At 39.9% G+C, this 12,849-nt stretch overlaps 4 protein-coding genes and 1 non-coding gene across 5 annotated transcripts; 1 reads left to right on the plus strand and 4 right to left on the minus strand.

The window, feature by feature from the left end:
• Positions 1-337: 337 nt before the first annotated feature.
• LOC141847603 (uncharacterized) lies at positions 338-1,618 on the minus strand. Its single transcript, XM_074735659.1, has one exon. It carries the CDS (start codon positions 1,432-1,434, stop codon positions 442-444), a length of 993 nt encoding a protein of 330 aa, XP_074591760.1. The 5' UTR covers positions 1,435-1,618; the 3' UTR covers positions 338-441.
• An 806-nt stretch (positions 1,619-2,424) lies between these two features.
• Positions 2,425-5,337, minus strand: LOC141847597 (2,3-bisphosphoglycerate-dependent phosphoglycerate mutase 1-like). Its single transcript, XM_074735652.1, has 8 exons — positions 5,053-5,337; positions 4,375-4,652; positions 3,993-4,216; positions 3,775-3,893; positions 3,537-3,693; positions 3,297-3,398; positions 3,092-3,211; positions 2,425-2,668 (listed from the first exon to the last, which is right to left on the minus strand). Exons 2-8 carry the CDS (start codon positions 4,649-4,651, stop codon positions 2,615-2,617), a joined length of 1,053 nt encoding a protein of 350 aa, XP_074591753.1. The 5' UTR covers position 4,652; positions 5,053-5,337; the 3' UTR covers positions 2,425-2,614.
• Positions 5,338-6,802: 1,465 nt separating this feature from the next.
• On the minus strand, positions 6,803-6,888 carry TRNAY-GUA (transfer RNA tyrosine (anticodon GUA)). The gene is given in 2 exon segments: positions 6,803-6,838; positions 6,852-6,888. It is a non-coding gene; the product is annotated as a tRNA-Tyr (tRNA).
• Positions 6,889-6,963: 75 nt separating this feature from the next.
• LOC141847663 (heavy metal-associated isoprenylated plant protein 23-like) lies at positions 6,964-8,097 on the minus strand. The gene is made up of 2 exons (XM_074735726.1): positions 7,712-8,097; positions 6,964-7,400 (listed from the first exon to the last, which is right to left on the minus strand). The coding sequence occupies exons 1-2, from the start codon at positions 7,857-7,859 to the stop codon at positions 7,102-7,104; spliced, it is 447 nt and encodes a 148-aa protein (XP_074591827.1). The 5' UTR covers positions 7,860-8,097; the 3' UTR covers positions 6,964-7,101.
• A 4,244-nt stretch (positions 8,098-12,341) lies between these two features.
• LOC141847125 (protein EPIDERMAL PATTERNING FACTOR 2-like) lies at positions 12,342-12,849 on the plus strand. The gene is made up of 3 exons (XM_074735105.1): positions 12,342-12,456; positions 12,541-12,575; positions 12,667-12,849. Exons 1-3 carry the CDS (start codon positions 12,342-12,344, stop codon positions 12,847-12,849), a joined length of 333 nt encoding a protein of 110 aa, XP_074591206.1.

Here is a 12,849-nt window from a genome sequence, read left to right on the forward strand (position 1 = left end):
TCCTTGTTACAGCAGTATAAATTATTTTTTTAGAAAAAAAAACATGTATCGTAATGCATGGATATTTATATTTATATATTTAATTTATTCTTCTAATCTATTATATGTGTGTGGTATATATACATATTGAAATTATATGAATAAAATGGTTAATAATTGCACCACGAACGTTCTTTCAGTGGCTTTTGTGAAGAAAGCGCATGAGGATGATGATCATTCGTATCGGAGAAGAAAACCCAGCGAAGAAAACGGTTTCGTGCTATTTTCGACGTATAAAACCAATATATACCGACAAAACAAGAGGAAGACGGGCAATGATAACGTAACGCGTACCGGTATATACATGAGAAGGAGAGAAGCGGGAAGGGCGCGACAAAAGCGGCGAGCGCCTCTTCTCTTCGACATCGTAATTTACCTCTCCAAATCCCTAATTTTAATCGATCAATCAGACGAAGAATGAATCCACGACGGATCCGCTTCGGCGCCGCCTCCCTTCCCGGCGATCTCCGAATTAACGTTTGTCTCTCGGATGACTAGTTCCGCCGCCGGCGCGGCCGACGACGAGAAGGACGGCTTGCAGCTGCCGGAGGCGCCGATGAGTGGTTGCGAAACACCGGCTCCGGAGAATTCTACGGTCGCCCAGCTGGAGGGGACAGGGTCGGGCAGCATGAGTGTGGCCTGCGGCGTCTGCGGGAGGGCGGCGAAGTCGTCGGAGGCGAAGAAGGTTGCTGGGGTCGGGGGTTGGAGGAGTGAGTGGAGGTCGGGAGTGAGTTGATTAGAGTTAGAGTTAGTTATGGCGGCCGTGACGGTGGCAGAGGGGCGGCTTGTTAGGGTTAGAGAAGGGGGAAGAGGAGGATTGTGAATGGGAATGGGGAAGGAGGGAGACGAGTGGGGCTTATGGGGGAAGGGGCCGAGGAGGAAGGGTGACGCCGCGGCGGCGGTAGCGGAGGAAGAAGAGTGGAGGAGTTGGTCGATGCGTGAGCGGAGGAACGGGGAGGAGGCAGCGGCGGGTACAGCGAAAGGGGCGGCAGGGATGCCGGTGAACTCCTGAACCATGGCGCGGAAGTTGGAGGTGTCCGTCGTGAGCACCATCGTCGGAGCGCGGCGCGTGGCGCGGGAGCGCTTCCTCGAACTCCGCGGGGCCGGCGCCGGTGCAGGCGGGGGATCTGTCTGCGGCCCCACCGCCGCCGCCGAAGGCTGGCTTCCGGAGGCGGAGGGGAGGAGCGTGGAGGGGGAGCAGGAGGAGGAGTCGAGGTAGAAGAGGGAGGAGGAGTAGTCGAAGAAGTGAGGAGCGATGGAGGAGAGAGGTGGCGGAGGCGGAAGGGTGACGCCGGAGGGGAAGGCGGACGTGTGGAAGAAGGCGGAGAGGGAGTCGACGTCATCACCGCCGCCGCCGGAGGAGGAGTGAAGACTGCTGGTGTCGCCGGAATCCATGGAAAGAGGTACGCAATTTATCTTGTTTTGGTAAAATTTATTCAAATTTTAGGCGATTTAAATCGATCCAGAAACGAAAAAGACATGGCATGGAATATTACCGATAATAATAATAAGAAGAAGAAGACGATTAAAGCAGTGGAAGAGAAAAAGTAGAAACTCTTTTCCCATTGGGATCGATAAATTCACGGCACAAAATTAAACAATTAAAGAATTGGGCAAAAGGGTGGTAGCTTCTATTACTTTTTTATTATTTATTTTTTCCTCTTTTAGATATAAAAGTAGCTGGGCTCCACACGTATCGCCGCTACGAATTTCTATAAAAAAACAGAGAAAACAATTGAGGAATTTTAAATTTTAAATTTGGCCCAATATTCAACGTCCGAAACTAAGAATCTAGATTCTAGGCCTACCTAACTTAATTCACAATAATTATAGGAAAATAATCTCTGAATTGGATTATAGAACATTGAAGAGAATCTTATGCGTCTTAATGATCTCATCATGAATATCTACCACTGTTTTCGGGATTTCAATCTGGTTTTTTTTTTTAGCTAATTCTGGAGATGAACAGGATGACCATTGGTGTATATCCTAATTGATCGTGTTCTTAAACGATTGCTTTTTTTTTAAGTATCTTGTGTCGAACTGTCAAGATTGAGGTGACTGATGAACATAATTTAGTGCAATCGGAATCTTTCTGTGTTATCTTTTTTTGAGCAAAAAAAAAAGCGTATGATACAAGGAGTTGAATGGTAGCTATATATAATGCAATGGACATCACATCTTGTCTGTGACGTGCCTGCCTTACAACCTTTACTGCGTGTTATTATTATTGCTATTATTATTATGATCTTAAACTAATTTTTTACGTTTCCCAGCTTATTAGAAATCGTGGTGGATCTTTTAACTGTAACAAATGCAAAAGTGCCAATGGTTTGATTAGAAAATTTATCTCCACGACTTAAATCCAAAACATCAAGATGTCCATTAAGTTTAAGATATTATTAAATTAATTCTCTGTTTGCTGAGTCCATATATCTCCTCTAGGAGTATACATAAATTCCTTCTGCAAAGCTCTAAATAAGAAATATCTCAATTGTACTCCTTTGCACAAGCATCTTTTGAATTCTGAGTTTGCTGTCAATGGGAGAGAAGCTTATTACCCATAGTCGTCGTCTTATTCAAACATTTCATCTAGCTTGTCTAGTTTCTGTCTGTAAAGAGCCAGACTCTGCGATCACAAGTGAGAGATTTGTGTCAGTCGATGTGAAGAGGAATAAAAGGAGTAGATATCTGGATGCCATGACAAAGAATGACAAGAATACTGTAGAGGAAGAATTAAAGTTTAAAGAAAATCTGACAAATCAAGATTTCATCTATCTTTTAGGTAGTGTTCTTGATTTGCATGTTGGGAGAAAACATCATAAAGGAAGAAAGCCAGATCTATAAACCCATACAATTTCCCTTCTATGGTAGCTCCACCTCTTTTTCTATCTTGAATTAAGTAATCTTAAGTAAACCTTTTTTTTTCTTCATCATTCATATAGCAGTTATGTTTTAGGTATACAGAGAGAACATAGCAACGTAAAAGCCAATAATAATCTATTAATGCAAGGAATAGAACTATAGGACTCAATTGTAAAAGATTTCATACTCTGCTATAAGCATAAACACCAGCTTCAGAAGGAGCGATTGGGCTGCCTCTCCGAATAAACTTTCCATTCTTGTATATGTAAAGCATTGGAATGCCAGTTGACAGTTCAAGTTTGATAACCTGAACACAAAGTAATAATTTTAATTACAAGCTGAAATCAGTTGAGTTCACAAAGCTTCAAATGATGGATGACCCATCTCATCACCTCTTGAGAAGTCAATTTGTCCAGGTACATAATGATGGACCTGAGGGAGTTTCCATGAGCAGCAATCATCACATTCTTCCCAGCCAGGAGTTGAGGAACAATCTATAATGAAATTTCAAAGGAAGGTAATCTTGTGGTTAAAGAATCAGAAATTCTTTGAAAAAAAAGCACTGATAAGAAATTGACAATAAGGAGAGAAAATAATTATGTTAAACAACCAATTCATTTAAATTGCCTTACTTGATCTCTGAAATAAGTCACAGATCTTTCAGCACACATCTCCAAACTCTCACCATTTGGGGGAGGAACATCATAGCTACGACGCCATTCATGAACCTTCTCTTTTCCATATAGTTCGGCTGTTTCATGCTTATTGAGACCTTGTAACTCACCGTACCTAATGAACAATGAGAAAAAGATGAAGTTATAATGCAGAAAATGAACATATCTAAGATAATGGTTAAGAATTGGTCATTACATTCTTTCATTCAGTTGCCAAGTTGTTATGACAGGGATGGACTGCTTTTTGGTCTCTTCGCTATATATCTGACTCCATCTCTGGGCCTGTTCAGTCTCATTGTGTATGATGATTGGCACCTAAGTCAAAGTGAAAACAAGATTAATTTTAAATTAAAAAAAAAAAAAAAAGAGTTGATTTTGTAAGTAGCTTGTTGAAGAAACAGGAGAATCAGAAACCTTTCTACGGCGGTGTTCGGACATCACAAGCATGGCAGTCATTTGGGCACGTATCAGGGATGATGTATAGATCATGTCAATAGGTATGTTCCTTATCCTTTTACCGGCTTCAACTGCCTCCTCCACCCCCTTTTTAGTCAATGGCACATCAACACAACCAGTAAAGAGGTTTTTCTCATTCCACAAAGACTCTCCATGTCTGATCAGAATTAGTGAAGCTTCAGCTGCGAAGCAAGCCAAAGAATAGTTTTCATTAGATGAAGGGACCCTTGCACAAGAGATATCTTTTCAATCGCTATAGTCACAATCTCTACAAAGCAGAAAGATAAATAACCACAGCAGTAAGAAGTAAGTTCTTACCCAAAAAAAAAACATTTCTTACTTGATTTTTTCTGGGAATCAGCAGAATTGCTGTTTGATGGTAGTTCAATTGGATCAGCAATGGAGGATTTCGAGCTGAATGCGCGAACCACATGCAAATTCAAGCTCCGAGGCCACTTGCCCTTTCTTGCAGGGAGAGGCATGTCGAGGCCGAATCCCTTGAGAACCATTCGCAGTGGGAAAACACCAACTTTATCCGGCAAGCCAGTTGAAGAACCCTGGAAACCCTGTGCTTGGATGGAACTGGCAGCATGAAGACATGCTACTGATGAAGCCATTCTGATATCAAATACAATTAGAAAGGAGGAAAATCTTGTCAGTGAACTGGAACTATAACATAATGAACTCCAGCGGAGTTTCGAAGAATTTCAAAGTGCCCAAAAGGAGAAAAAGACACGGAACTCAGAAACTAAACCCTAACATTTTGATCAAAAGCAGTAGCACCTTCAACATATTAGACAGATCGTCCTTAGAATGTATAAGAATTCAATGACTTCATTATGGAACCCAATTGCAAATGCATACGAGATTAAGCAGATTATGATCATCACAAATGGCGTCATATGATTTTTAAAGGAATCAATTTTGTTTCCCAAAAAAAAAATACTCAAAATAAAAAATTAACATCCGGGAACACATTGCAGAAAAAGAGAAGGAGAAGCAAGAATCAAGGCGCCACCTTATTCCGTAACGGAGCGAGATCGGTTCGGACACCCAGAGGGGGCAAGATTGCGCCCCTTTGTAGCGCGCTCGTGCAGCACCCACCAGCGGCGACGACTTCGATGAAACCGAGGCCGAAAGCGACGGATTTGAGCAGAGTTGATTGTTGAATCGCGGAAAACAAGGACGAAGAAGGCTGAGAAAGCAAAGCTCCCTGTTGGAGAAGGCGATCGAAGATCGGAGGGCAAAATCCAGAAGCTAACAGGAGGAAGAAGAAGGAGATGGTTTGGTGGGGCAAGTTACAGCGGCGTCGCCCAAAAAAAACCAACGGAATCATTAAATAAAGCAACAATATTAGCGATTGGAGGGTAAAATTATTTTTTAAAAAGTCCAAATTGTATGGCCATTTTGAAGATCTTGAAACTAACAGGTGCAATTTAGACAAAAGGAAACGCGCAGCGGTGAAGTGACATTTTACAAAAATAAAAACAATAAAATTAATCGAAAATGCAATTTTATTTACTCAGTTTACTTTCTATGTAATACCCCTAAAATTATAAAATTAACAAAATACTCTTCGAAGGATGCAATAGTAAACGGCCAATCTAATTTCATAGTCTACAATTTCAATTTTTTGACCTCCGCCCAAAAGCATAGCACGTGAAAGGGGAAGGAGTGAAAAGACCCTTTTGCCCTTCATGTAAATTTGGTTACCACATGCTAGCTAACAAATGAAATGTCAAACGTTGAATGTTAGAGAAAGGTCAACGACAAGTGAGAAGCCACGTGGGTCGTTGCAAAATTAATTTATATTTTTATTTAATTATTTTTATATATTAAAATCAAATTTATTTATAAATATTTAATTCATTTATAATTAAGAACGGAGTGGCATGTCCTCGATAATTAACACACGTGTTGTTACCATGGCTCAAGATCAAGTCGTGCCTAGCCTGACCTATGAGCTGAGCCACCCACAACTGGCTCGACCCGTGGACTAGATTGGGCTCAATACAACATGACCCAAATGTTGTCGTGTTGTATTGGGCACAATCTAGCCTAAGCTAGGGTGGCTTGGCCGCCACGTTTCTCCACAAACAGGGAGAAATTAGAAACCCTGAGAAACAAAGGGGCATTTTTAAAAAGAAATTAATCGTATATTCTAGGGTCTAAAATTAAATGGATCAATTTTTGATATCCAATGGAATATGCCATAATGTCGTACCTAATAGGAAAGGCATAATGGTCAACGCAAACGCCGTGGCTTTCATTCTATTTTGATAAGGGACATCTCGTTAAGTAACTTATGGCTTGACCTAACTCGTCACTATCGAAATCATGCTGAACAATGTCGGTCCAAGATTCGATCATTATTTTTATATGATATTTTATCATCTGAGTACCAACTTGATTATATCCGTAAAAATTATTATTATTCTTTAAACTCTTAATGAGTGTAGATTTTTTACTTCATCCCCTTCCGATGCCTCTTCCTTAGTTAACGCAAGCGTATCGATCATACCAAAAACCACCAATAATCTTTTATAATAAATGAAGCAATAAATTTTTATTTTGTTTATGTTAAAAATGTTGAGCTTTTGAATTTGGCAAATAATACGCAGTAATTGATCCTGAAAGTGTAAAATTCAATTTTGTTGCCGAATGAAAATGAAAAGACAAATATGAAAAATTAAATTGTTTGAAAATTAACTATAAAATAAGCGTGAAAAAACGATTTTTAATTCAATAAATTAAAATAAACAAAAAATTCCGACCTGCCGGATTCGAACCAGCGACCTAAGGATATCAGCCAACATACTACAGTCCTCCGCTCTACCAACTGAGCTAAGGTCGGCTTGTGAATTTCTCATCTGTTATTAATTATCTCTACATAATTTATTGGACGTTGGATAAACAGTAGTGCCAAATATGATAGCAAATCCAACCATAATATATAATTGAGGAGTTCCTCTTCCATAAACTACTTGGTTTACTTATACTATTACATGAACTCAAGTTCAAAACAAAATGTTGCATACTTAAAAATTATCGAAATCTCTAACCGATTTCACATGATAGAGCATGCATTAGGGTTGTCATCACTGAACATGGTGGAGAGTTTGTCCTCCTGCCTCACCACTTGGTTAGCCATTGTGATCACCTCTACATTCCTCACATGCCCTGCCGGTGCCTTTTTGTCATAGGTTTGGGGATTGTAAGGGTGAGTTACCAAGTTGTAGGGCACATAAGGCCATATTTCGGCTCTTTTTCCGGTCGATTGCACCCTCTTCACCACCTTACTTGGCTCGATGTACCCTATCACCGTCACCTTGTATTGCTTTCGATTGATGTCCACGGATTGAACCCCTTTAGAAGGCATAATTAAGGTCAAGTGAACAATCCTTTAGAGAATTGAATAGAGTTTGCAAAATGCTACAATGAAAAGATCTAATTAGTATGTTCTTTTAAGAACTCCACATGAGTTAACTACTTAATAACACAAACATAGCAAATGAATTATGAATAACAAGGAATGGCTCGAGCCCTCATTCTATTTGTGCTCATTTAGAAACTCGACATGAGTTAGCCGCTACTAACTCAGACGACTCGATCGAACCGCACCCAAAAAGGCAACACTAAAACTCTATGAGAAACACAAGAGGAGGAGAAGATGAAACCTTTCATACTAGCGAGAGCATTTCGAACTTTGAGTTCACATCCTTCACAATCCATCCTGACCTTGAGCTCCACAGTCTGGAACTGCCTCTTCCTCTTGTGGCTGTAGCCTCCCAACAAGTTGGAGAAGTAGTTCCCTGCCCCTCCCATGGCGAGAAGTAGGTTAGTTAATGTTGATCAACAGAGGAACCAGAAAGAAATGGCAGAGCCAAAAGCTGAAGCAATTAAAGAGTGATTCAATGTGAGATTTTGGAGGAATGTTTCTTTCAGCTGATCTCTTCGATCAGTAGTTTGGTGAAATGATGAGATGACAAAGAAAGGGAGGAGAAAGGACAAGAAAAACTGAGTGAGGGATCTCCAAATAAAGAGGAAGAATGAAGGAGGAGAGGAAGACCTCTGTGGCTCAACTCCGCCTCTGCAACTGTTCTTATATAGCCCTCACAAAAGGCATATGAAACCAATAGAAAACAAACAAGAAGAAAAAAAATGTTTTGTACACTCTCTTAGAAAAGAGGTTCTCATATTCTTTTTTGTTTGTCGGATTGAAGTTTGTAAGATTGTAGATATATCTCTGTCGTTAGTAAATCGTAAACAAAAAATTGTAATAATATGAAAATCACACACACACACAAAAACTTGTCTTTTTCAATTCTTTTGAGGAGACTATTATACATATTTCACTGATAGCTGTTCATGCGCGAGGAATATTTATGAAAACAACTGTGCCGCGATTAAAATTCCATTTTGTTTCGCACAAACTTATTTCAGTTGCGTGATCGACACATCACCATACTGCCTATTTGCATGATCAACACATTTAGTACTTGAAAACTTGCTCAGTTCATTTACATTTTGCAGAGTTTTTTTCATGTGGAGAATGAAGAACTGCAGTCAAAGGAGAGGAATGCTGATGATGTGATTCGAGGGATAAAAAGGAAAGGAAAAGGAAAGAAAAGAAAAGAGAGAAGAGTTTATAAGGAGACTGGTCTAAGATTACTTGTTCCAACTGATCATGATTAAGTCGCCAGTATCAATTCCTTCTTACCTCGATCGCTTCACTGTGTGCAGGTTCTTTGCTTGGTGCTCATGATTATCTACCTACACAAACGCATGCAAAGATTCTGAAAGCTGAGGCTAAGCACAAGCTCGGTGGCATATTCTTACAGTTTTGGAGGGGCCCTTAAGAATTGTTGCTTTGACTGGAAGTTCTCTGATCAGTTTAATTTCCTTCCTTCACATGCAAAAAGATTGCAGAAAGGTAGGTCTTTAATTTATTCTTCATATCGCAGATACTTCACTCAATCATTCAGTATTTCTATGTTCTGCGCATGCAGACTTAGTCATGAAGGAAGCACCGTACAGTTTGCAAAATTTGATTATTGGTAAAAAAGAAGGTTAATGGAATCTTATGAGGTCGATGAAGAAGGGACTACTAACTCAATGTCTGCATGTAAGAACAAAGAGAAGAAGACGGCAAATCTAACTAAAGGACTGGTCTAAATTAAAAATATATCTATTAAAGGCCCACTGAGCAAGGCTATAAAAGGGAACTTATACCAAACACGGCCGTCTTCGACTCCAATCATTGGCCGTGAATAGATTTTGTAGGAGGAATTCAAAAGGTCTTCATATCTAACTTCCATTAATATGTAATACGATAAGATTGCTTTAATTGCTTCCCTTAGGAAAGTGGATACTTTTAAGCAAAAGAATGGAAGGCAAGCCTCTAGTGCATGTGCTAGCTCATGAGATAGCTAAGAGCCTAAGGAATGCAATCATCCTCGTGTGGGGTCGACTTTGGTGTGATTTCAAATGAATGATTGGGAGTTGGGATCGAACATGAGTCGTATAGGTAGGTGCCTTCGCGAAGAAAACTTATTGTATTTAGATATCTTAGGTAATCTTGAGATAGACGATCCGATCCCACATTCACGTGGACAAGATATCTTAAGTTTAGTTGAATACAATGTTAACTTGTGGTAGAATTTTAGATAGCATCACCTAAAACTAGGCACTTTGAAATTTAAATTTGATGCTTTAGAATATGAAACAACTTCCACTACAATGATTCGTGATAAAATCTTTTATTCGGCTAATAAAATAGTTGAAAATTCCAAAGGGAATAATTTAATGTGGTTTGACATAAGCTTGTGTCTATGCATAAAAAGAATCTTAGTTTATAAAATACAATAATGTGTTTCATGTTTTTGTTATTGAAGATTGCATTTATTTTAATAAAAGGTGGGGAGATAAATTAAGAGATTATAGTTGACTACGATGGAGGAAAATATGAAACTTTAGTTCTTCGAGATTTAATCTTTGTCCACTTCAACACTTCAACAATTCTGTCTTATCGTAATCAAATCAATTATGTCACGTGAGATTACAAAATTGCATTCATGAATAATAATTTGGTGTTGTTCTCTGCGATTGCTTGAAGGGGATGAATGGAGTCCCCGGAGCAATGGTGCAACGGTAGAACATCCGGATTGTAACTCAGGGACTCGCATTCATGACGTATTTAAGAATTTTCTTTTTTGTTGTTGTTGTTGGTGGTTGTTCTTGTCCATGAGACTGCTTGAAGGGGATGAACGCGGCCAGAGCCTCTGTGATTAGATCCGATTTAGGGTTTGGGTTTGGAGATCGAGTTGGCTTCTGCTGTAACTTTGGATTCCTCGTCCATTCCTTTCGGCGGCGAATTTGAAGGTGGTACTGCAGGCAGTGATAGCGATTTCTTTTCCGTTCAACAAAAAGTTTGAAAATGATTATTCCTTCAAAAGGTTATTCGCGAGCAGTGGCTTCTGAGTTCTGACGCGATTTTTTTGATTTTTATTTTTCCCCCTTTGTTCTCGAAGCTAGTTTCCGTCGCATCTGCCGGCGGCTGTTCCTTTTTGGCGTAGCTTTTTTCCGTCCAGCGCCGGCACGGCAGGACCATGGCCGTCCAAGCACTGGTGGAGCCCTCGACCTTGCTCCGATACATCGCTGAAGTGCGCCAGCTTCGCTCAGGTGGTTTCTGCTCGCGGTATGAATTAGCTTCTCCTCGTTCCAAAGAGGTCCGCGGTCACTAGGCCATCTTTGCACGCTCTGTTCTGCTAATTTTTAAGCAGACCAATTGATGTTCAGGATTTATAAGACGGCTGGGGCCTTAGCAGCAGGAAGAGTGAGCGCTCGGAATAAGACGGCCGGGGAAGGGGATGGCGAGGGAGACGAAGACGAAGACTAAGATTTTGAAGGAGGAGAGGAGCACTCGGAGGAGGAAGACAATACCGGCCACAAAAACCCGAGCGATCGAGCGACATGAATGGCAATGTTGAAGCCTTGGGAAGTGATGGCGTTGACGGCGACGAAGAAGATGAAGATGTTCTAATGATCGATCTTGTCGTAGGGACGATCTTTGTTCACCACTTCACCTCAATAAATCTGTCCAAAGCATCTAAAATTTGAGACAATCTAGCTACTTTGTAATTATTTTTATTATTAGGCATACTTTTTAAAAATTATAGGATCTGTTTTCTAATAATTTTTTAAAAATATATATTTTTAGGTGCTATCTCTATTCATTTTTGAGCCTCATATTCCAATGTCAAAAGATTCTTTATCATCTTTGTAAATCAAGAATCTAGCTCCACAAACAAAATGAATTCCTTAGATTCATTCATTCGGTTAAGAAAAAAGAAATTAAAATATGAAATGAATGATCTTATCTGTCATGTTTCATTAAATAATTTATTATTATTATATATATATATATATATATATATTCAATTAAAGTTGATGACAAAAAGCTGTGAAGAAGACAAGGAGGCAGCAAACTGAGTCCGACATTAATGAGCTTCATTGATGCATGCCAAGCTCACCCTCTCTCCTCATTCACCATGAGTGAATTCATCTCTCTTTCTTTTTCTCTTTGAATTGGTCATGTTTTGAGTATAGGAATATTCATTGTGGTAGCAAGATTCCATGGCATTGATTGAGCATCTCAACCTCTGTCTCGTTTCGACTCCTAAACTCATTAGTATAGTTTCATAGAAAACCATATATATTTACAAATGGATAAGGAAGGGGACAAGTTCACTCGTCCTTCTAGCTATGTAAGTACTTTCTTGACTTATGAGACAGTTCACCAACCTCAATAGTGACGGAAGTTTAATTCGTCTAAGTTTCGAGTATTAGAACCATTTTGATAAATTCAAGTCTCGAGGATAATTTTTATTAATTATGAATTTGTATGAATATTAATTAACCACTTCGTCCAACTGAAAGCATTAATTCCTCCCTATTCCCCTCTCATGACTCCCACCTCTGCTACACACTCCTCTTCCAGTGACATCCATTAATGAAACCCCTGCTCTTCTCCCTCCTCTTTTACACCTTTATCATCCGAACACAAATTTTAAAACAAAAGACAGAGAGAAGAAGAAGAAAATTTAACAGTCGAATCAGATTTTCTCATGTGATCCTGGCCATGAATCATGTGAAGCGCTTCAAGATCATTAAATAACCTTCACACGCCCTTATATTATACACCTTGATTTAGTGTGTTTACCTTCACTTCCATTGCCGTTCGTTCTGTTGCAGAGAAGTAGCAGCAGCAGCAGCAGCAGCATGCGCAGCGCTTGGCTGATTAACCAGATGAACAAGCAGAACTGTTCCAGTACTCCTTATTCCCTTCTTCTCTTCCTTTTCGCCACACTCTTCCTCCTCACAGTCACAGCAACAATGGCTCAGGGTTTCAGATCAAGTCCAGGCAAGTTTAGTTTTTCCAGTACTGTTCGCACATCGATCATTGTCTATATGTAATATTAATTCTCTCGATCGTTTTACTGTCCAGATGCTGCCGATAGCAGCAGCAACTCCATCTCTAAGGTATTGGTCGACGATAAGTTTTAAAATTAATTTATATATATTTTTATATTGTTATATTTAAAAAGTATTGATTTTTTGGTTTTTGTTTGAGGAGATGAACGTGGCTTCGGGATCGAGCTTGCCCGACTGCACGCACGCATGCGGGCCGTGCTCCCCCTGCAAGAGGGTGATGGTGAGCTTCAAGTGCTCGATCGCGGACTCGTGCCCGGTCGTCTACCGGTGCATGTGCAATGGAAGATACTACCATGTGCCTTCCAAACTGGGGAGGAGATAA

Source organism: Curcuma longa, chromosome 16 (genome assembly GCF_044706935.1).
Source record: "Curcuma longa cultivar G26 ecotype Majalengka, Jawa Barat chromosome 16, ITB_CL_G26_1.1, whole genome shotgun sequence".
NCBI classification, from domain to species: domain Eukaryota; kingdom Viridiplantae; phylum Streptophyta; class Magnoliopsida; order Zingiberales; family Zingiberaceae; genus Curcuma; species Curcuma longa.

What these genes read in the sequence shown, in the direction of transcription:
- LOC141847597 (XM_074735652.1), bottom strand. Translation starts at nt 4,651, where the DNA reads ATGGCTTCATCAGTAGCATGTCTTCATGCTGCCAGTTCCATCCAAGCA. An exon ending in CCGAACACCGCCGTAGAAAG is followed by an intron (nt 3,894 to 3,992) that starts GTTTCTGATTCT and finishes ACTTTGACTTAG; the next exon opens with GTGCCAATCATCATACACAA. An exon ending in TGGCAACTGAATGAAAGAAT is followed by an intron (nt 3,694 to 3,774) that starts GTAATGACCAAT and finishes ATTGTTCATTAG; the next exon opens with GTACGGTGAGTTACAAGGTC.
- LOC141847603 (XM_074735659.1), bottom strand. Translation starts at nt 1,434, where the DNA reads ATGGATTCCGGCGACACCAGCAGTCTTCACTCCTCCTCCGGCGGCGGC.
- LOC141847125 (XM_074735105.1), top strand. Translation starts at nt 12,342, where the DNA reads ATGAACAAGCAGAACTGTTCCAGTACTCCTTATTCCCTTCTTCTCTTC. An exon ending in GGGTTTCAGATCAAGTCCAG is followed by an intron (nt 12,457 to 12,540) that starts GCAAGTTTAGTT and finishes TTTACTGTCCAG; the next exon opens with ATGCTGCCGATAGCAGCAGC. An exon ending in GCAGCAACTCCATCTCTAAG is followed by an intron (nt 12,576 to 12,666) that starts GTATTGGTCGAC and finishes TTTTTGTTTGAG; the next exon opens with GAGATGAACGTGGCTTCGGG.
- LOC141847663 (XM_074735726.1), bottom strand. Translation starts at nt 7,859, where the DNA reads ATGGGAGGGGCAGGGAACTACTTCTCCAACTTGTTGGGAGGCTACAGC. An exon ending in TGCTCTCGCTAGTATGAAAG is followed by an intron (nt 7,401 to 7,711) that starts GTTTCATCTTCT and finishes TGCCTTCTAAAG; the next exon opens with GGGTTCAATCCGTGGACATC.